This window comes from Hyperoodon ampullatus (genome assembly GCF_949752795.1).
Source record: "Hyperoodon ampullatus genome assembly, chromosome: 1".
Classification (NCBI taxonomy): Eukaryota; Metazoa; Chordata; class Mammalia; order Artiodactyla; family Ziphiidae; genus Hyperoodon; species Hyperoodon ampullatus.
In genome coordinates, this window is record NC_136914.1 from 189001165 (window position 1) to 189024583 (window position 23419).

At 34.4% G+C, this 23419-nt stretch overlaps 1 protein-coding gene across 2 annotated transcripts in view; it reads right to left on the reverse strand.

Moving 5' to 3' along the window:
- PRKG1 (protein kinase cGMP-dependent 1) overlaps positions 1–23419 on the reverse strand; it is a gene marked incomplete at both ends in the record, with an annotated part of 1229056 nt that overhangs the window by 92819 nt on the left and 1112818 nt on the right. For both annotated transcript variants that reach the window (XM_079717816.1, XM_079717815.1), the window contains one exon: positions 15157–15231. In XM_079717816.1, the coding sequence (XP_079573942.1) occupies positions 15157–15231 (75 nt within the window). The remainder of the gene's footprint in view (positions 1–15156; positions 15232–23419) is intronic.

The following is a 23419-nucleotide window of genomic DNA, read 5'->3' on the forward strand; positions in this document are numbered from 1 at the left end:
AAAATAAATAAGGCTTTGTTTTATAGTGTAGAAAAGCATGAGTTCTTGCTGATACTCCTGGTCCTCACTATCATTAGTATCCACACAACAAAACTAGTTTGGACTATTTGAACTTTCTAGTTGTTAAGATTTTTCATAAGCAGGGGCTTATACTATATATTTTATAGCAAACAGATACTGTCTATGTCTTTAACAAATGCAGAGGTAAACCCATATTGATAAGCATCTATGGTGATTACAGGATTATTAAAGCTTTCAAATTCTGAAGAGGTAGCTTCAGAATATAAATGAGAACACTCATTAAATAGGTGGCTCTAAAAAGCTGACAAGCAGTCCCCAAACCTAGGGTAAGTTTATTTTTTGCTTTTGTTGAATCTATAAACATTGACTTCAAATATTATAACCGGATCAGGGTCACTTTTGAAATGAAGGTGAAGGCTTGTGATCAATTAATATTGATAACTGGCAAATGGAAATCAGTCTACCAGGACCTGAGGGGTTTGGGAGAATGACTGAAATTCTTCATCTTATTCAGCCTCCCCTGTCACAGATATATACCTCCAGGGGGAGAGAGGGAGAACTGCTAAGGATAAAGGAAGTTTTAAACTATACTTTATCAAAACGTTGTTAGCAACCACATCTTACAGCATTATAGAGAACAGAATCCATAGATATTTACAAACAAATCTACACAAGCTAAATGCTCCCTTGGCTCAAAACATTCCTGTAGTTTTCTTTATACAGAAGAATGTTTTGGTAAAAATAGTTAAAACCCTTAGGCTGATATTGATGCCCCTTCTAAGTGCTCATATAGAATTCCATACTTCCCCTCATTAAATAACACCGCAATCAACAATACAATTGCTGCATTTATTAGATTTTAAGTTTCTCAAGAGGAGAACATATCTGTTTTTTATTCTCTTTGCTTAGTACATGCCTGGCATATTTCAACTTAAAAAAAGGTTGACTTAATTTTTCACAATAATGGTGTACTGTCCTTTGATATGGAAATGACTACACAGACATTTGTTTTGCATATTGATAGATGTGTCCCTTGCCCCTCTCACTTTCTTTTGTCTTATCCTTGAATTCAACTGCATGCATTTTAAGGTACTTAACTGACCAAGAGGGTGTAATTTGTAGCCACAAGTTAAGTCTAACTATTCAATGCACACAATAAAAAACATATATTTTTTAAAAGTAAATTGAAAGTACAATGAATACTACAACTGAATTGGGAGGGAGGCATTTATATTGATTTGTTTATTAGTTTCCAAACCTTTTTGACTACAGACACATTTTTCATCATAGCCATCCTTTACACACACACACACACACACACACACACACACACACACACACACGGGAAAAAACTAACAAATCAATACTACTACTATGATGCACCTGAAATAATAAAAATGTTGGTTATGATACACTACATGAACTTTACGATCCCTAGTGGTTTGTAACCCATAGCTTGAACAACACTCTAAAGGTTTATTCTTTTATAATAATCCCAGCAGTCTACTACCTTAAATTATTATTCGCCTTGGAGTCTTTTTAATAATCCCAGATCCTATGTACTCCCCCAATTCTTGCTAACTTTCTTGCACAGAAATTTCAACATTTTCTGCATTTCAAATGTGGAGGTTGTACAGATGCCAACATCTCATCAATTGACATGGCTATGTCTAATTATTTCTGGCTCTTTTGTGAATCAGCAGGGAGTCAAATTGACCAGGGTCGGGCTCTTGAAAGCACGTGGGGAACAGTAATCATGTCAATAGGCAGCAGCATGACAATACAGCATTGTGTTGGCAGAATCCATTGTTTGTGATTACCACAAAGGTGGAATTTAAAGAATGCCGTGTCCTTTATTTCTATAAGTTAATGAAACCATGTTGACAGAACTTGTAATGTAAAAATGCTACTATTGGGAAGGACTGTCAAATCTGTGACTTCTAGTCTCTAAAGCACTTCATTTTTGCCTGCAGCACATTGTTCTCTTTTGTAGTGCATTCAATTTCGCAATATACACTTGTATTTTATTACCAATGTAATATCAGTCCTCTATTATAGATGTTAGTTTTACCTAAAATCTGTTTTTGTGTTTTCTATCTTAATACAATGCCATGTTTTACCAGTACAACCCAAGGGGTTATATGAATAGAAAGAAAATTCATTGTATTATACACAAAGTAATTACATTTGAGACTATTATAGTGACTCAGCATCTAATGTGAAAAATGTCAGTCAAGGATGTGTGGAACAAACTGAGACTGTATTTTCCCAGCTTTGGCAAATTTACTAACTCCACCATCTCAAAACAACAATAAAGTTTTAGCATCCTGGTGAGCCAGATTCTCCCAATGAGTTCATTGTCCCATTACACTTAAAATTCTGCTTCTTTGAAGGAGAAGAATTTTTTTAAATCTTGAGTATTAGGGAGAAATGTAGAAATCTTAATTGAATGTGGATAAATTATTTTGTCTAATTTGTATCCTAGCAACTGAATTCAATTTTGGGCAACACTGCGCTTCTGGAACTCAGTCTTGTCTGATGCCAACTGTGACACTTTTATCGCACCTAAACTTTTCTCCTAGAAGTGAAAGTACAGGAAAGTAAGGCTCATTTTCAACATCAGACTAAATTCTGTACTCTTATACTAATCTAATTTTAGTGTCCCCTCTCCTCCACAGTTTTGTATTTATTTGTCTTCTCTTTATACCAATGGTTCTCAACCAGGGGAGATTTTGTCCTCCCTCCACACCCCAATTCCCCTAGAAAATATTTGGCAATGTCTACTGACATTTTTGATTGTCATGACTTGAGTGGTGGGTGTATGGTACTGGCATCTACTGGTGTAATCTAATTGGAAATATATATTTGGTCTTTGTCCCTGTTCCTGGCACAGAGCTCCTAAAACCCTTGTAATCCCTGCAGTGATAAATGCCTCTTTGGCATGCTAATGAGATGACTGGTGGCTGGGGTCCCTAGATAGTTTCAGGATGGGGGCTGGGCACCAGAGAGAGCAAGGCATGGTTAGAGGGTTGGAACTTTCAGCTCCACCCCCAACCTGTGGACAGGGGTAAGGAATTGAAGGTTTGCCTTCAATCACAGGGGCCAATTATTTAATCAACTGTGCCAACATAATGAAATCTGTCTACATAATAAAAACCTCTAAACAATGGGATTAGGAGACCTTCAGGGTTGTTCATATATGGTCCTAGTTCATGTCATCACTCAAAAAAGCACCATTGGTCATTTGGTCTGTTATAAAGGTGTCATCTCTTCAATGGTCTTTTTTATCTCAAGGCAACATTTTGGATCCCATTTGAAATGAAGAACTGTTATACAGACTAAAGCATCTTCTTCATCATTAATTTAATTGTACGTGTAATATAATAAAGTTAAGAGGCTTAAGAGGAAAAACCATGAGCCCCATCCAGAGGAGTGTCCAAAATTAATCTCCTTACCAGCATGGTGAGCAAGGGAACTTGATTTGGAAGAACAAAGTCATTTTCAGTAAAATGTATGTTTTACTAAATTGTTATATTTTGACAAGCAAGTTTTACTAGCACAATAAGCACACTGTGCTTAAAAAAATAAAGCAGAGCTATTTTAACAAAAAACTTAGAAAAACTGATGGGGAATTACCCTATGAGTCATACCTACCAAGTCCTTAAACGGAAAGTGATCTTAATCATTTTAGGAAGCTGCTTTATCCCCTTTGTGAGGATATTAGGATGATTACTATTCAATATGCTCAATCAGTAACTTACCTAGGTTGTCTAAAATGTTTGAACGGTTTCTGAATATTAGAGTAATAGGCTGGTTTCCTGAAGTAATTAATACAGTTTATAAAGTTGACTAGTGTTTGCAATTCATGCATTGGAGGAAACTGGTGTGATACACACAAATGTCTGTGAGCAACAGCCATGCTTCACTTTTATGATACCTCATCTTTCTCAAATAACAATTAAAAGACATAAATTAACATGGTGTATCATGTTCACTGTATCAAAATGATTTATGCTGCCATTTTAATTCATTATTTAAAAATTATTTCTTTCTAAAAGGATTCATGGGGGAAAATGTTGGTATAACATTTCCAGTTTCAAAGGCACTCTATAATTTTCTAATGGCATTTTATTGAAAGATAGCCTGACTTATTATCATATCTAAATGTCACATTGGCAAGAGAAAATTGTATGTATAATTATGAAAATGGAAACTGCTCTGTTTCTAAAGGCTAATTTATTGAACTACTAAGAGTTATCAAAACATACTTCAAGCAAAAGTACATGATTTTTAAGTATTTTGAATAAAGTAAGCACTAACAATAATACTTTCAGATTCTGAGAGGAAAGAAATATAACTTAGTGACTTTTGTTAAAATATAGATCCACAAAGTATTCCAGGATCCTTAAGGGTCTGTTTTCTATTGACAGTCACAAAGATGTCTTCATTATCAATTTAGAAAACAGCAAAGGTGAAAATATTGTTTATATAAAAGGGAGTTATGTTTCTAAAAGAACGGCTTGTTAACTTCCACATTCTAAGCATTTGAACTAGAAAGGATTTCAAAATGATCATTTTTACAGATTAGAAAACAGGTCCAGAGGTGGTAGGCTCCAGACCTTATGCTTAAGGTCACATGGAGAAGCTGATGTCATTGCTCTAAGGCCCAGGTCTCCCAACTCCAAGGAAATATTCCTCTTGCTATGTGAGCATGACTTTGGCAGAAGGACCTCTTTCAGCACTGAGCATCAGCCTTGCTCTCACTAGGTTCGAAGGTTTTCTCTCTAGAATGGCCCAACCTTGAATGTAAAGCAGGATTAGAATTATGCTATATGCTATCTTCACTCCTGTGAGAGAGACTCCCTTCACTGAAGAAAAGGTATTTTAGCCACATATTATTTTTCGATTGAAATTACTGAGAACACAAGGGATCTACTGCTAATAATAATAATAGATACTATTCTTTTTGCTTTTTAAAGGTACGATATCACAACAGGCTCTAGAACATAACAAAACATAACAAAAAGATACATGCACTGGATTGCTCTCTTTTCTATGGAAGTTTGGGGCTCTGGAAAAGCTGACCTTATTGCCACACAGGACTAAAATATCTTTAGGATTTAAAGAGCTCGACGTTTCGAAAGTAATTTCCAATTGTTGCTATCTAATATGACAACAGTGGAAAAGAATCATCCTTCCTTTTCAGAAGAAGACAGAGTCAATAATCAAATGGCTTGTCTGCATCCACCAAGCAAGTCAGCAGCACTAGATGTTCAATTATCTTTAGTCCTCTGCTCTGTCAATTAGAAAAGGTTGCATGCAAGGACATACTGAGATCCACCTTTATAAAGTCTTGCTACTTAGGGAGTCTTAAAGATAAGTGCAATGGAGAAGAAATTAGCAAATGGCCTTTGAGAGTTTTAAAATTTTTAATGAAACAAATAAAAATCCTTCTACCCAAGACCAGGTAGTTTTATCCTGAAGATAATGTTTTAAAAAAAATCAGTCTCACTGCCCTTGAAAGAAAAAATTTACTTTGATGCTCTCTGTAGTCACAAGTCACACTAAAGTCTTAGTCTGCTAGCACTGGTGGCCTTAGAAACTCTTCTATCCTTCTTCCCAGCCTGATTGCATGTACTAGAATTTGAAAAGCAAACAGCTCTTGCACAGCTGAAAGCCAACTTATCAGTTCAAGGCCAACTGCTGCAAGTTTTTCAAATCTCCTATACTTTGCCCTGCCATAAAATGGAAAACAATTTTTATTGCCCAGAGAATGGGATTGTCTTCTGACTATTCAACCCGAGAAGTGGTCAGCAGTTCTAATTCTGGTTTAAGGGCTATTTCATATCATTCTTAGTGTTCTTTCCATTTAATTGGCATATAGTTCCCAGTTTGAAACAGGATATTACTCACTTGAATTCTTTCCATAGGGGGAAAAACAATTTTCCAGGCTCATTTCCCTGAGAATTGCTTAGATCAAGACCAAGTTGGTTGAAGTAAGTTGTTGATAAGATTGTGGGAATACTAAGATCTTTACTCTAAAATGCTTGGCAGAAAAACACTAATAAGAAAGGCCAAAATTTCAAAGTCAGGGTGTTCAAAAGAGCAACCCCATGTGCATTTGATTATGCATTTAAAATCTCATGTTAGTTAGATGCTAGACGACCCTGGGGCATTTGGGAAGATGTTACCAAACAATACAGATCCCTTTTCTGATTTGTATAGCCTCGTGTATTTTGAGGTGCATTTGATGATTGGATTTTCAAAGGTCCAAGCAACATCGGTAGTGCCCTCTGCAAGTCAAAGAGCACAGAACAACCGCCCGCCCCATGGCAAGCAGAGTGAGCAACTAAAGGGTTATCTCTGGTAATCAAATGTAATGAGAGAACATCAATGCTGTCACACTGTGTCAAACAACAAAGCTGGCACCAAAGTAATCCTGAAAATATCAGACTAAAATGTTCCTTTGCAAATAGCCTCGTAAACAGAGGGGAGCTTTAAATCAGTGAAGACTAATTATAGAAATAGTAATAAACTATTTATTTGGACTACATCAAAAGGGCCAAAAGAGTGGTCCATATGCAGGCAATATTCTTTATAGTTCTAGAGTCGGGAGAAGTGACCGATACTTCGCTGGCTCAGCAGCAATAAGTCAGAGTCAACCCTGGAGCATCTAAATGTTTTGTGATCACTCTTTTCCTGGGTGATGATGCTACAGGTCCTGCTTTGTAGACTAGGCTTACTTCTGGCTTTTTACCATAGTTTCATCTTTCTTGTTTACTTTTAACTTTTCTTTTTGTATTATGTGCATCTACGATGAGAGTCCCTTTTCTGGGACGAGGCAGAGAATAAGTGAACATTTTGCACTGAGGTACATGGTGAGGGGAGTAGGCCAGGACAAAAATGGTGATTCTGAGGGGGGTTTGTCTATTAGTGCCTCCTTGTTCAGTGCTGCTCTTTCCTCTCTGTGCTCAGGGGAAGGCTCATGTTATCTCTGGAGAAGGAACTTATATGCAAATTTATGCTATGATGTTAGGAAAAAATGTTTAATTCCTCTTAGGAGAATTTTTAAGTTTTACATTTCTTTAGAGAGAGGACAATATTTAAACCTAAAGAAATACTACATAATGTGAGACAGAAAAGTGAAAACCTTCTTAACTAAGAAATCACTTCCATGGACATTTAGGTTGCTGCCATGTCCTGGCAGAATGGAAAAGGAAGATGTGGTAGGTATATACAATGGAATATTACTCAGTTATAAAAAAGAATGAAATAATGCCATTTGCAGCAACATGGATGGACCTAGAGATTGCCATACTGAGTGAAGTAAGTCACACAGAGGAAGACAAATGTCATATGATACCGCTTATATGTGGAATCTAAAAAAATGGAACAAATGAACCTATTTACAAAAAAGGAATAGCATCACAGATGTAGAAAACAAACTTATGGTTACCAAAGGGGAAAGGGAGGGAGGGATAAATTGGGAGATTGGGACTGACATATACACACTACTATGTATAAAATAGATAACTAATAAGAACCTACTGCATAGCACAGCAAATGCTACTCAATACTCTATAATGACCTATATAGGAAAAGAGCCTATAAAAGAGTGGATATATGTATATGTATAACTGATTCACTCTGCTGTACAGCAGAAACTAACACAACATTGTAAAGCAACTATATTCCAATAAAAATTAATTTAAACAATTTTTAAAAAAGTAACTTCACAAAGCGGTATAACCTTTACCCAGGGAGATGGTCTGACTTCTCCTTTGAAGTTCTGCTTTTGTCTATGAAACTTAAAAGGACCTGAGACCCTCTTGCTTAATCTCCCTCAGTCTTATACTCTCTCCTTCTTTACTGGATGATTTAACATGTTCATCTCTCTCTCAATATTGATGATCCATAATCATCCACTATACATTTCTGGTTATTTTACTTGAAATTTCTTATAATTCTGTATAAGTTTATTGACTCTTACTTCTTCAAATCAGATTCATTTTTCAATCCATTTAGGGGACTTGATCCCTACCACTCCATCCTAAGATGAAAATGAACCAGTGGTTTGATAAATTCAATTGTCACTTGTTAATTAACACACTAGAACTCTCAACAACATACAATATCATGGTCTCCTCCTCCATTCTTGAAACACACTCCGTTTTTGTTTTCTGTGATGCCATCTGGTTTTCCTTCTACCTCTCTTCTCTCCTTTTCAGTCTTTGGATGTGGATGTTCTTGTGTGAAATCCTTTCCCTTTCCCTGATTTTTAAATGATAAAGTTCCTCAAGAATCAATCCTCAGTGCCATACTCCTCTCATACACTGCTTTCTCTCTCATCCACACCTTTAATTACCCCTTACCATCTAAATTCTCATTATTCTCACAGAAATACCAACCTCTTCTCTGAGTTCCAGACCTGCCTAACTATGTCTCAAAATCACCTCATATTTAACCTGAGCAAAAATCAAGTCATGATTATTCCATTCTCCAAATCTGGCAACCATCCCTCTCTGTCTTCATGAATGCTACTGCCTGCCGCTGATTTCCAGACCAAACATCCTTGCATCATCCTTAACCTTTCTCGCCTTCATCACCAATATCTATTTCCTTAAGAAGACCTATTGGCTTTGCCACCTAACTAGCTCTCAGATGCTCTTCTCTACTCACACTGCTCCCATTCTAGTCCTGTCTACCATCAGCTTTTACCTGGAAAATATACTGGTTGTTCTCCTTGCTTTCACTCTTTCACTCCTCCAATCAGAGGAAAGAGTGTTTAATTATAAACCAACTCATCTCATTTGCTAGCTTACGAGCCTGTAGTGCTTTCTTTAAATCCTTAACATCTGATCTCCATCTTGGATATTCTAAGTCCCAGCCATATTGGTACCTTGGTTCCTTGAATATGTAATGTTGTCTCCTATCCTGGGGGCTTTGTACATGTACTTTTCTTTTTTTTTTGTACATGTACTTTTGTTTGTCTGTCTAGAATGCTATCTACACTTCCTTACCCAACTAATACCATCTAATTCTTTCCCAGTAAGTACCAGCTAATTCTTCAAAATTCAGCTCAAATATAGTTAAAATGTTACTTCCTCAGGGAAATCTTCGCAGAATAATTAATGTGTCTCTCCCTCCTCCACTGGACCACAGGTACCATGAAGGCAAGGAGCATATCTATTTTATTCATTGCTTTATATGTAGCATTTTGTAGGCACACAGAAAATATTTGTTAAATATATGAATGTATATGACAAATTGAATGAACATGAATGATGCTGTTACATGATGGGCTGCTGGATCATTGCAGGAAGTCTTTAAATCAATCAATCTATCTATCTATCTATCTATCTATCTATCTATCTACCTACCTACCTACCTACCTATCTACCTACCTATCTACCAAGTAATGTAGATTAAAAAACATGACCACACTCAGAGATTTACAGAGATTTTGCCATAAGAGAGAGTTCCTAATGGAAAACAATATGAGAATCATCAATGTAGATCATAAATAAATGCATTTATGAATCTATATTCATATAGCTGTTAGAGCTTCTCAACTGAAGGGCTTAGATATGAATCCCTTCAGCCTTCAGAGCAGCAGGATAGAATCTAGGGCAGCTGAGCCAATTGGTACCATATTCTATACCCATTTTCTATGAGTGTCATGACATAAAATAATTTGAAAAATGCTGCTAGATGGGAACAATTTAGAGGGTTTTTTTTTGTTGTTGTTTGGTGCTTTTTTTTTTTAAGAAGTGATCAGAATTTACTTTCAAAAGCACAGTAAATTGAATTAACAAGGGTACAAATTGAATCAGTCTGAAATACCAGGCTCCATTCACTGTGTTATCAGGTCACCACCAAAATGATGTTTAAGAAGTATATGTAATTGTATCATAAGTATTTATAATATGATGGGTGCTAAACTGAAAAAAGTAGGATATAAAGTTGTAAATGACTACAAGTATAGTTTTAAAACACAAAGATAGTTAATAGCAGTTGTACTTGATTTGTTTAGACTGTGATTTTTATTTTTTTTATCTATATCACTGTATTATTTCTATTAAAGTGAAAATATAAAACATTTTAATTAAAAATAAACATTATAAATAAAAAACTGACTTTAATTTGTTGTTTTGTTTTTCCACTCTATATGACCCTAATCTCGGAATATAGCTGTGGTATATGTAAATCACCTTATTGGAGAGCCACTTTTATATTAAAAATTCCTGATTATAATAAATATAGTATATTTCAACTTAATTTGCTAATATATATAGGTTTTTTATTCAGAAAAAGAGATGTTTTGCCTATAACTGCTGAGTACAATATTCAACAATAAGAAAGAAATGATACTATAATTTGAAAATATTTCATTTAAGAAGTAGTCTGTATTCATATATCAGAAATACTTAGAATGAAATAGAACACCTACATTTTTCTGTTTGATTTTCTGGATGGTTATTATTATTTTTTTTTTTACAAGACAAGGTGTAAATACAGAGACAGGTCTCTCTACCAAAATAGTACTTTATCATACTAAGTATCATAATTTATTCTTAGAAGTAAATATTGAAAATAATCATGGAATTACACATCAGGCTCCCTACTAAACTGAAAGACCCTTACTATTAGAAAATATGTTTTCTATTTGCTATGCATGCTGTAAAATACAGTGCCTGACTCATCATGAGTAAATTTCTAAATATTTATTAAATGAATGAATACATATTCTCTAAGGAAAATAATGTGTACGTTTCATCATGTATGCTACTTTCTGCTCTAAATAAGGTTTAATGAGCCTTACCTTCCATCTAATGTTGTCTCTTCTAATGTCTTTGTGGTTATAACTTCATATTTTAAAAAGAGAAGTCCTTAGTGGTTAATTAGCAGCAATCAAGAGAAGCTTAAACATGTTATAAAGGTATAATTTCTGTCACGAATAGTTTTCTTTGTAGGAAATATATCTCGTGAGACAAGCTAAGGGCACATATCCTGCAGCAGAGCAGTTTTGAGAACCATTTCACTGGGATATTTCTTTCAAGTCAATCTTCTTGGACCAGCCATCCAAACTGAATGCTTGGTATGGTTTCTCTGAAAGGGATGGTCTGCTTTCTGCCATTGAAGCCTGATTGTGCTAATAGCTAATAAGTTTCTTATGATTGAGTTTCTAAATGTCTCAACTGAATTGATTTTTATAGTCAGGCCTACTTTTTTTCTTTTTACGGCAATTAGGCATAGTCAATGAGGCAATACCAACAATAACTTCACATGCATAAATAATATGATCATTTTAGTTGGGCTTTAAAAGATATTAATCTTATCTTTAGTGGATTTTGCAAAATCAAGGGACCTTGAAAAAATAAAGCTCACACAGTGGAGCCAAATCATCACCTCAATTCTAAATGGTACAGAATTTGCGATCTGTATAGAAATTTAGAGGCATTAACAAAATTACCCAGGGAATTTAGAATAGAGCCCGTTCCTGGATTTCCTGCAATGTTGGCAAGCCTTATAAGTTCCTTAAATACAAAGTGAAGGCATAACGTACTTAAGGGGAAGAAATCCAACACAGAGAAAAGAGTGCTAACACAAATAGATATTAGAATGTGTTAGTTCAACTAAAAAGTTTTCCCTGGGGAATAGTTTACAGTTTACCTACTCTGGGTGATAGGATACCTAATTAAAAAGATGCTTTCAACTTCAGAAATCTTCAGATGTTAATTATTTATTAGGAAGCTATAAAATGCTAACAGTGTAAAAAGCATCACAACACCTGCTCCAGTATTTACTTATTTATTTAGCTATTTTGAGGAATAAAGTTTACGTTATCAATCTCTCTGGAATTTAGATCAATGGTCTTAGACTTTTTTTTATCAAGCTATTCCCATTTTCTATAATAATCAATATTAAGATATGTGGGTTATGTACTCATTTGGATTTAGCATTAATTGAATAGAAAAATTCAAACTAATTTATCCTAGTTGATTTATTTTCAAGTATAAATATAATGGCTAATTTGTAATCTATTAAATTTAATAGTTCAAATAACGATACTTAGGTGTAGGACATCATTTCATTGCCCGTTTTGTTCTTTAATCATAATTGAACTTTCTTTTAACTAAATGTTTCTATTTTTATAAAATGGATATTTATGGATATTTTCCGTCTAGGTTTAATTTTACGACACTCTACTAAATTGAGACTAGTTTGCCTACATAAGATTAAAGACTCCTTGCCCAGATAAAATTAGTTTACATAATACATGTGCAATAATTGTCTATAAATCAAACCATCTAGCAAATGCATTAGGGTATATTTCCAATGATTACTTCTACAAACAACACCATCCACTTTTATAGCCCTTTATAATTTACCAAGTATTTTTACATATCACCATTAATTAAATCACAAAAATAACATCTCATAAATAAGATAATGATACTGAGAGACAGCTGTTAAGACATGACCAGGGCTTCCCTGGTGGCGCAGTGGTTGAGAGTCCGCCTGCCGATGCAGGGGACACGGGTTCGTGCCCCGGTCCGGGAAGATCCCACATGCCGTGGAGCGGCTGGGCCCGTGAGCCATGGCCACTGAGCCTGCGCGTCCGGAGCCTGTGCTCCGCAACGGGAGAGGCCACAACAGTGAGAGGCCCGCGTACTGAAAAAAAAAAAAAAAAAAAAAAAAAAAAAAAAAAAGACATGACCAAAATCACTTGGTTGGAAATGACAGAGCCCGGAACAGAACTCGAGGCTTCTGGTCCTCATTCAGAGTCATGTTTTTCATACTGATGGATTCTCTTCCAATGTGAAGAACTGTTGCCATACCTATCTTCTAAATTGTCTCAATCTGAATTTCAGTGTATTTGTTTTCCTTCCTACCTTTAGTTGAAGCATGTGCAAGTGAACCCATAAATGCCCAGAATTCATGAGATACACACACAGTTTAACCTTTGTAAGGCCAACAGTACACTGAGAAGGATATAAATAATTCATAATTGCTTTCCTGCCACTGATCAGTTTTAAGCCAGTGACTGGCCTTGACTTTGGGTAGAGTAAATAGGAGTTATACTAAAACTTTCATTAGAGAATCTGTCTAAAGTTTAACAGAGAAATAGAAATAGATCAAAGAATAGTTTAGTTTAAAAGACCTTTGACTTTTCTAGTAACCCTACAAATATTTAAATAGATGCTCAAGTAGATTCTAGACAAATATTAAAGATTACCACTAATTGTATATATAAATGCACATTTATATAAAGTGGTGTGTGTGTATATGTATATATACAAATATAAATATATATAAAATGACCCATAGTAACCTTAATTGAATATATAAACTCAAGAAAAACTTTGCTGCCATAAATTATAAATATGAGCTTTTGTATTGCAAGAAAATGTTCCTCTAGGGATAATGTCCAATAATAACAAAGTTTTATAACTTTTAAAACTGATAAGGTACCTTAAATGGCCCCCCTCTACCATCTCAGGATGATTAGTGTAACTACCAGAAACTAAAGTCTAAACTTAGCATTAATATGTATTTTAACCTAATGTAGAAAACCAGAAAATTAATACCAATCAGCCACAGTACAGGCAATACTGAGGACTGTGTGGAGTTTGATGTTAAAACTGGCTTTGTGTAATGTCCTCAGCAAATCTTAGCAGAGGCACTGCTGACATTTGACTACAGGATGTAAGTCTATGTCCCTCCAAGGAACAGAGGAAACAAAAGCAAACTATATAGAGAAGAAAATGTGAATATCTTTATACAGCTTTGAAAATAATACAATTTTATCAGTCAAAATGAATAATAGTAATTAGTTAATTGGTTCTAGCCCAAATTTTTAATCTTCATAGGTTCTCAAGGCAAAAGAAATTATTTTATTCCTTTTGCTTTTTAGGTGACTACAAGACCAACCAATCAAATTCTTCCCCTGCACTATCTACTTACTGATGTTTGTTGATTTAATCCTTCAGGTATCCTGTATGATATCAAATATTAAATTGGTTTTACTTAAGTTACTTTCTTGGGAGAAAGAGGATAATTATATAGATTACACTTTTAAAAATAGTAACCTAACAATTTTACAGAAAAAGTCAATCTCAAATTACTTCACATTTTTTGTTTAAAAAAAAAATTAAAGCTTTGTTTTAAAGTAAATTATTCTAGTAGATTAAAATGTACTTTGTTATACAAAAATGACAATTAATGGCATATGTACTATCTCATATCATTATGATAACTTAGTGTCATTGAAGTTGTGAACTAAAATTCATTTTATGGAAAGACAAGAAAATTCAAACAAAAATTTTACTCTGCCCTTTGGCCTCCTCTCTCCCCTCACTGTGCCTTGTGTATCTGTATTATGCATCGACCAAACCTTCCCCATAGGCAGAAATACCTGCTGAACCAAAAAGAGCAACATTCTCCTAGCGTCAATAAGACAACTCCTTAATGATAACTTTCCTGCTTGAACTCATAAGGGGTCATATGACACTTAGATCTGGATTATGTCAATAATACATCATTTCATGTACAGCCCTCTGTCTCAAATAACTTGTGTAACTGTGCCTTGACTTCTAATAAGCAGAAGAGTTCTCAGAGCTTTCTGAGCTGCTCTTCCCAGGTTATAATCCTCAAATTTGGCTTGAATAAAATTTTCCATTTCTTTCTTAGATCGACTGATTAATTTTCGTCGACAAAGTTCAATGTAAAGCAACGGTGTATTCACGAGAAAATATTTCCGGCATTATTATTTTTCATACAATTTCACAAGCAACTGGTGAACACAGCCACAATTCATTCAGAAAGTGTTTTCAGTGGAAGAAATAATGTGTTAACATTCAATTGTTTATATTGGATTTTAAACTAACCATTTTCCCTTGTCCAGATGGTCTTCCTCACAAAATTAAGGTTTCATGTTCAAGGAGAGAGGTACTTACTAAGCAAGTATACTATGTAATAATTACCTTGAATAGCTTGCTTATTTTTACTCTTAAGTAGCTACTTTCTTCCTGTCAGAGTGTAGAGCTTTAAGTCCAACAAAATATTTGATCTCATTTCTATTCAAAATTGTTTTTTGAAAATCAAAATTAAGACCCCCCAAATTTCACTTACTTCGCTTTAGCTTCTGCATCTTCATATGCTTTATTAGAAACATCATCCAGTCCTCCAATCAAATGCTTGAAAGAGCTGTCAGAGGAAAAACACAGTGATTAGGATAAAATCCTCTGCAAAACTGTAACAATGACAACCTAGTCAATGATATATTGAAACAATCTGAAAGGATCTAAATAAAAATGAATTCAAACATTTAATCTAGGTACATTATTAAGAAACTTATGTGATAATGATATAAACTGAGAGCAGGGACTTCTTTTAAAGTGCTGTGAGATTTTACATTTTAATTTTAAACCTCTATAATATTAATACATGCAATGGCTTTGTGTGTTGTGAGTATTAAAAAACAAAATAGGCATGAAATGTATAGCATGTTAAATTTAAATGTTGCTTTATCACTTTTACATACACTTTCTTAAAAAACCTATACAGAGGAACTTGACACTCTGCTGGGGGGCCGGGGGGGCTGGCTATAAGGGGACTGGAGTAGCTATTATCTCAGGCCCTTGGGTAATGATCTCATCTGAGGGTCAGGGTATGTAGAATGCTGGGCTAAATACACCAAGTATTTCTAATACAAAAAGGGACCATAAGAAAATGACTAGACAGAAAGTCAAGGAATCAAGAATTGTATTCTACAGAGTGTCAAGTTTTCTGTAATGAATTTATTAATGAAGGTCAAATGAATGAATGCGAATGAATGAGCAATGGGCAACAGTCCTTATAAAATTTTCAAAAATATAATTAATGATAAAATAAATTGATAAATATAACCCCCATGATTGAGAATAGTTCAAATATGATTTTGGCCATTGTTCTTTATGTGGTAAAATTCCCCACTTCCCCACAGAATATCTTGGTTATTACTTAGAGAAAGTCTGCTTTTACTGAAACTCCTTAAGGCTAGATGAGTTGATATTGTAAAGTAAAATACAATATTTCTTTTATTATGAATAAAATGATAATATCTGGTTGATTTTCTGTTTTCATAAATAACATGAAATTTAAGCACAGAGTTTAAGTTATTTCTCCAAGATGACAGCAATTTAGTAGCATATCCAGAATTATAATGCATATTTTCTGATACCCACGCTTGTCCTTTATAATACTTAGATATTTTTAATACAACCAAACCCAAACGTTGTGAAAAGGCATTGACAGAGAGGAACCGAAGAGCATTCAGTGGTAAAACCAAAGAACAACAACCACTAAAACTTAGCGTTTCAAACACACTCAAATATATTAATAGATTGTGCTCTTAGACATTTAAAACACACAGTAATTTTGAGAATTCAAATAGTTAATAAAAATTCCTGTCTTCCTCCTAGTATCTACTTAAGTTAAGCAGATCAGTGTATTATCAAAGAATTAGAGAGCAAACTGATAAGAAATTTGATAAAGATGGAGATTTTTTTACTTAAGAAAATCTGTTCATCCCACTAGGCTCAGTTAAAACCATGCAGATCACTTTTTGAAAATACAGTCTGAAATTTCTGTTAGTAAAGTATACAAATGGAAGAGCCTACATCTGGCCAATCTGTACAGAGTTTTAAAAGTAGAAACCGTCTAATCACAGCAATAAGTTTAAAAGTCAGGTTAGCTTGATTGAGGGGAAAAAAACTTTTTAGACCTGGTAATGAGCTGTTTATATCCCTTTTTTGTTAAATCTTAGTCATATCCATGATTTAAAAAGAATGAACAAAAGAAGTATTTGAAGTGAGACTTTTTCATATGTCTTCTTAAATGCCCTTGGTTTAAAATACAAATTTTCTATGGGGTACTAATGATCCAATATTTATGATTTTTTTTTTTACTACTAGATAAAAATAAAAAATTAAGGGAAATTATATGTACTTACAAAAGGCCCCTATCTTGATATAAGAGAAAATTATTTTTGAAATAAATTCTCTCTAACTGAGGAAAACCCTTTTCATTTAATGTGCAATTGATTTTTTATTATGGAAATATTTTTTAAACTGAGAGAAGAAATTAAAGACTTAATTATAGTCCTCTAACCACAAGTAAGTAATAGGAACATCTTTATGTAATTCTTTTTTTTTTCTGCATAGCTTTATTGTTGTTGTTTATAGAGATGTAACCATAAAGTAGCTATGATTTAATATGATTTATTATCTTGATTTTTAACTTACTCTTACATCATAAGTGAATACTTTTATTTTTTAAAACTCCATAAGCAATATTTTCACAGCCAAAGTAATAGGTCCTCACATGTATACACATGATAGAATATCTACTTATCCATCTACACACACACACACAGACACAAACACACATACACCCTCACATATGCGTACAGATGAAGGAGCGGGCATGGCAACTATCTATAAAAACATTTATATCTATACCCTCAATTAGAGATTATACATATGGAATTTCTTTTTGAAATAAAAACATGCAGAATTATAATCTTGACTTTAGAATTGGAACCATATGTCCTTTATAAATAATCTTTATTTAGAAAGCAATCCTGGCCAAATAATTTTTTGAAACATGAAACAAATGCATTCTGCTAATATTCTGTTTCCTCAAACAATAAGTTAACCAGTATATTTAACTAGCAGTTTAAGAAAATGTAGCATTTTCAAGCAATATTAATAAGTTCCAAATAACTGTCTGTGTCTATGTATCTCTGCACTGATCAGTGAATAATTTAGGACATCTTGATAAACATAATTGATGGCATTTCAGAATTTATCACTCCTGGTGCAAGTATGAACTAATTAGTACCTCATTTGTCCCTGTCACAGACACTCTGTAGAAACACCTGTCGTTTGTGTGGACCCTCATCAAACAGACTTTTGAGGAAGTATTACTATAGGTATCAGATGCCTTTTAAATATTTACTCGGGTCCTAGGACATTTCTTGACTACTAAAGGAGAAGACTTTGGTGTTTCAATCAGAAGGGGATTATAATAAAAAGTTTTAAAAACATTAACAACTGAATGAGCAGAAACCATACCATTATTTATCAGTTATAACAAATATAGGAGACTAGAGGAAAATCATTAAATTCTCTTTTTAAACAAACTCACAATTCATGTATGAGTTATATTTTAGCACTGTAAAATAAAATAGCCAACTTCACATATACTCAACATAATTCTGGAAAAAATGTAGGGGCATGAATGAGCAAAAGACTTTAATTTAGGGCATTTCAACAGCAAACCTTATTGCACACACACTAAGCATGAAGCACTCTTCTGCTACTTTTCTTGGGATATAAAATCAAACTTGAACAAGTCTTGACTGAATTTTTTAAGGAGGTGGATAACGTGTTATTAGTTGAGTGTATTAAGGTAGAAAGAGAGCAAATGGAAAATCCCTCTTATGCTTAATGCTTATAGCTTAAACATACTTGGAGCTTCCCTGGTGGTGCAGTGTTTGAGAATCTGCCTGCCAATGCAGGGGACACGGGTTCGAGCCCTGGTCTGGGAGGATCCCACATGCTGCCGAGCAACTGGGCCCGTGAGCCACAATTACTGAGCCTGCGCGTCTGAAGCCTGTGCTCCGCAACAAGAGAGGCCGCGATAGTGAGAGGCCCGCGCACCGCGATGAAGAGTGGCCCCCGCTTGCCACAACTAGAGAAAGCCCTCGCACAGAAACGAAGACCCAACACAGCCATAAAAGAAAAAAAAAAACAAAACACATACTTATAAAGAAGGGGTGGAAAAGGAAGAAGAAAGAAGGAATGAAGGAAGGAGAGAAGGATGGATGGAGGAAGGGAGGAGCGAGAAAGGGAGGGCAGAGGAAAAAAGAAGGAGGGAGGGAGGGAGGTAGAGGGGAGAAATGATGACTTTCACATCAAGAATGGTTTTTATAGAAATTTTCCTTAAGTAATATCAGTTAACAGGGCTGCACTTCTCATTCCAGGAAATTTGTCTGTTTTAGAACATTATAGTGATAGTAACTCAGTGGGTAATAATTTCAGTTATTAAGATGTTTTCATTATTAAGCCAAAACATCCTTTTGAAGGGAGCTGATTACTCAGTGGTATGTCTTAAAAGTGTATAATTTTGTTCTTCAGTTGTGTTATGATGAGACTTCGTGTAGAGAGAAACAGGCTATTATATTATTAGAAAGGCAGTTCAAATATCAGAGATCAACATTATCATGCTGCTAAAAAACAACAGCATTTATATTTCACTTTACAGTTTACAAAGCACTTTTTATATTCATAAATCATGTATGCAATAACATACAGTAGTCAATTTAATCCTCATGATCTCCTATCCCCTATTAAACTATACTGTTTAGGAATCTTACATAAAAATGTTTAAAATAGAATCTTTTCAAATTCAGAATAGGATGGGAGAAGATCTCAAAACTTATTTAGAACATTTTCTTTATTACATCCTTAAATAAGATGGTAATCTATTCTTAACAGTTAAAGATTATAAGTCAAAATAAGTCAAAAGTAAAATCTTAAATCAGAAAGTATTGCAAATACTTCAATAGTGCTAAGCAAAACATTTGTCAAGCATTATCTAAACTCTTACATAGCTCTTAATTTGACAGTGTATATGATTATAGTCCATTAGACTTTTTAAACATGAATCTTGGATAAATCCTTTAAAATATATTTATTAAAAGAAAATAGAAATTCAGTGTCCAAATTAGTTGGGACAATTGTTACTTAGCTACGTCCAAGATTTTAGAGGCATCCATCATTATTTTGCTGCTTTTATTGAAAAAATCTATTAATTCACTTTGTGGCTTCATATAAAGGCTCTTGTGTTTGTTACATTATTTTTGTTTGATTTTTTTATTTTTAATTAGCAGTCATAATTATTAGTGGTTTATACTATCAAGTAACATATGAATGCATTTCTTTAGAGGGAAAGTGAGCCCCAAATACAATAAAACCAACCAACTTCTGTAATTTTTCAATTATCCACCCCTCCCTCCATCCATCCATCCGTTCATCCAGACACACATACATATTTATGCAATGCCTATAATCCATAAAGAACGACTCAAGCTACTGTGGATTATACAAAGAGAATAATATACACCCTTATGGAATTTATAGCCTTATATTAGAGATGAGAAATAATTATAATACAAGGCAGGAGGTGAAGAATGGTTGAATACTTATCAGAAGGAAGGCTCTAGTGTCTATAAAAAGGACGTTATCTACTCAAAATTATATATGATAATAGTTTCAGAGAAAGCAGTGACAATTTTATGAGCAAACAGTTTTCTTATCAGTATTTTTATCCTGTACAATGTTTATATTTGCAAGCAAAATTACACACATTAGTGTGTAATGTGTAATCCAAATTACACATTAATGTGTAATCCAAAACATAATTGATAAAGTGGAAACTTTGGAGAGAAGGGAATAGGCCTTTATCCAGAGAAGGTCCTCCCTGCTCATTTCCCAGGTTTTTTTTCACATTAGCTGGAGTAAACCAGCAGATGCCCAGATTATGTGTTTGTTTTGACCACTCATGAATCGTCAAGTTCTTAGCCAAATATAGGGTGTTGGGTTTGGCATATTCAATAATCTGAAATAAATCCTCTTTTTTTCTATTCCCCTTTGGTCCCAGCCACCATTCTCTCTCTTATGAATTATTAAAATTTCTTTCTTTCTTTCTTTCTTTTTTTTTTTTTTTTACTGCCACTCTTGTCCCTATACAGTAGGCAGGGTAATCTTTTAAAAAAGTAAATCAGATCATGTCACTCCTCTATGACCTCTCTGACTGATTTCTTTCCTACTATGCGCCCTCTGACTTTATAACTTTTTAAAAATTACTTTATTTATTTATTTATTTATTTTTGGCTGTGTTGGGTCTTTGTTGCTGTGCGCAGGCTTCCCTCTAGTTGCAGACAGCGGGGGCTACTCTTTGTTGCAGTGCATGGGCTTCTCATTGTGGTGGCCTCTCGTTGCAGAGCACCAGCTCTAGGCGCACGGGCTTCAGTAGTTGTGGCACGTGGGCTCAGTAGTTGTGGCTCGCTGGCTCTAGAGCACAGGTTCAGTAGTTGTGGCGCACGGGTTTAGTTGCTCCGTGGCATGTGGGATCTTCCCAGACCAGGGCTCGAACCCATGTCCCCTGCATTGGCAGGCGGATTCATAACCACTGTGTCACCAGGGAAGTCCCTGCCTCTGACTTAAGAATACATCAAGCTTTCATCTGTCTCAGGGTCTTTGACCTCTGCCTCGAATATTCTTTCTCTAGATCTTTGTATGGCTTTTTCTTTTTTTTTTTTTTTTTTTTTTTTGCTACGCGGGCCTCTCACTGCTGTGGCCTCTCCCGTTGCGGAGCACAGGCTCCGGACACACAGGCTCCGCGGCCATGGCTCGCGGGCCCAGCCGCTCCGCGGCATGTGGGATCTTCCGGGATCGGGGCACGAACCCGTGTCCCCTGCATCGGCAGGCGGACTCTCAACCACTGCGCCACCAGGGAAGCCCTGTATGGCTTTTTCTTAAAGCCATTCATGTCTCAGCTTAAGTGTGTCCTCTTCAGACAGGTCTTCCCTGACTAACCATAGCCAAGTAGCCTTTACCTCAAACCCTAACTGCTGTTACTCTCTGTCACTTTAATCCCTTTTATTTTCATATCAGCATTTATCACTTGTTAAAAACTACTTTGTTTAAATATCTCTTGTCTTTCCCACACTACAACTAGTTTCATGAGATCAGGGACCTAGTCTATCTTATTTATCAATAACTCTTTAGGAACTAGAATATTGCCTGGTGTATAATAGAAAGTTGAAACGAATTAATGGATAGGTGGGGGGGGTTCATTCATTCATTTACTCATTCATTCATTTACTCATTCATTCATTTATTGTGTGACCAGGAGAAGACAAGAAAACACTTAAGTTTTTTTGAAGCAAAGTTTTATATAAAATTCAAGGTTTACGAGTTGAAAATGTGTGCCTCTTTGAGCATTTACCTATATGAATGATGAACTTTTAGGACAAAGGTTTAGTTAAAATGAAATCATCTAAATTTGGGGTCCTAATGAAGACATACATTGCTATAAATATGGGTTTGAAAGACTTAGTGATTTATCATTGAACAATATATGGGACAGTAACTTAGCATAATTATTTTAGCCTATAATGGAATTTATATCCATGAATCCCAGTTGCAATTAAAGTGAAAGAAAGAATTTTAAAATGTAGCACAACTTTCATTTTCAGTTACAAGCGGAAGAGATTAGAATCAAGTCTCATGTGGTAGTTTAGCCTTTTGAGTTATAGAGAAGAATATGCTTTTAAGTATAGATTGCAGTAGCATGCCAAATTCATAAGTTTCATTTCCTCCAGATTTTCCTATTTTCAAAGCAGAATCTATGGCAACAATGGATACTTTGTCTATTCAATATTTTTTGAAGCTTATTTATTAGAAATAATTTGAAATTTATAAATTTATATATTTTAAACAAAATTGTCTAAAAATAAGTAGGCCATTTTATTAAAAACATTAAAAATCCATAGATGATATATTTTAGTTTATGTAGATATATCAGTTATATCAGATATCAGTTAAAACAATCTATATTTTTTGTAACTACTTAAAGACTGCCTCTAGAAAACTTTGGCTAAGAAAAGTGGCATGGGAACATAAAATATTATGAAAGTCACTGATTTTTTTTAAGTAAATTGAAAATGAAATGCTAGGATGGCACAATAAGTCTATCTCAGAATATCTTTTTAGTATACTTATTTATGCCTTGAAACTGAAACAAAGACAACATTAGTCTCTAGCGTAACATTTTTACAAAAATCGGTCTGTCTGGATTTTTATTTCAGATCTATTCTGCTCTTTTTATTTCTTCTAAAAATCATTAGAAGCTAAGAAATAAATATATCCTTTAATGTCACAAATTAGTGATCAGAAAATCTTGTAATAACAAAAATATCAAGCAAGACATGAAAATGTTAACTAGCATGTGTTAGGAATTATACAAACTATTTCATGTGAGTTTATCCTGTTTTACAGATAAAGCAACTGAGGCTAAGATAATTAAGTAATTACCCAAGGTTATATGACTAGTAAGTATCAGAATGAAATTTGAATGGAGGCAGACTGACTCTAATACCCATAATACCAAATGTTACATCATTTTTATCTCCCACTATGGAAAGCTGAAGCCAGTTGGTTAATGCTGGGACTAGAATTTGATATCAAATATCTGCTTTCTCTCACATCCTCCCCTTGTGGTCAATCCACTTCTTTAAGACAACTAACTTTTATTTTAACAGATCATCTTATGTCTTCTATTGCAT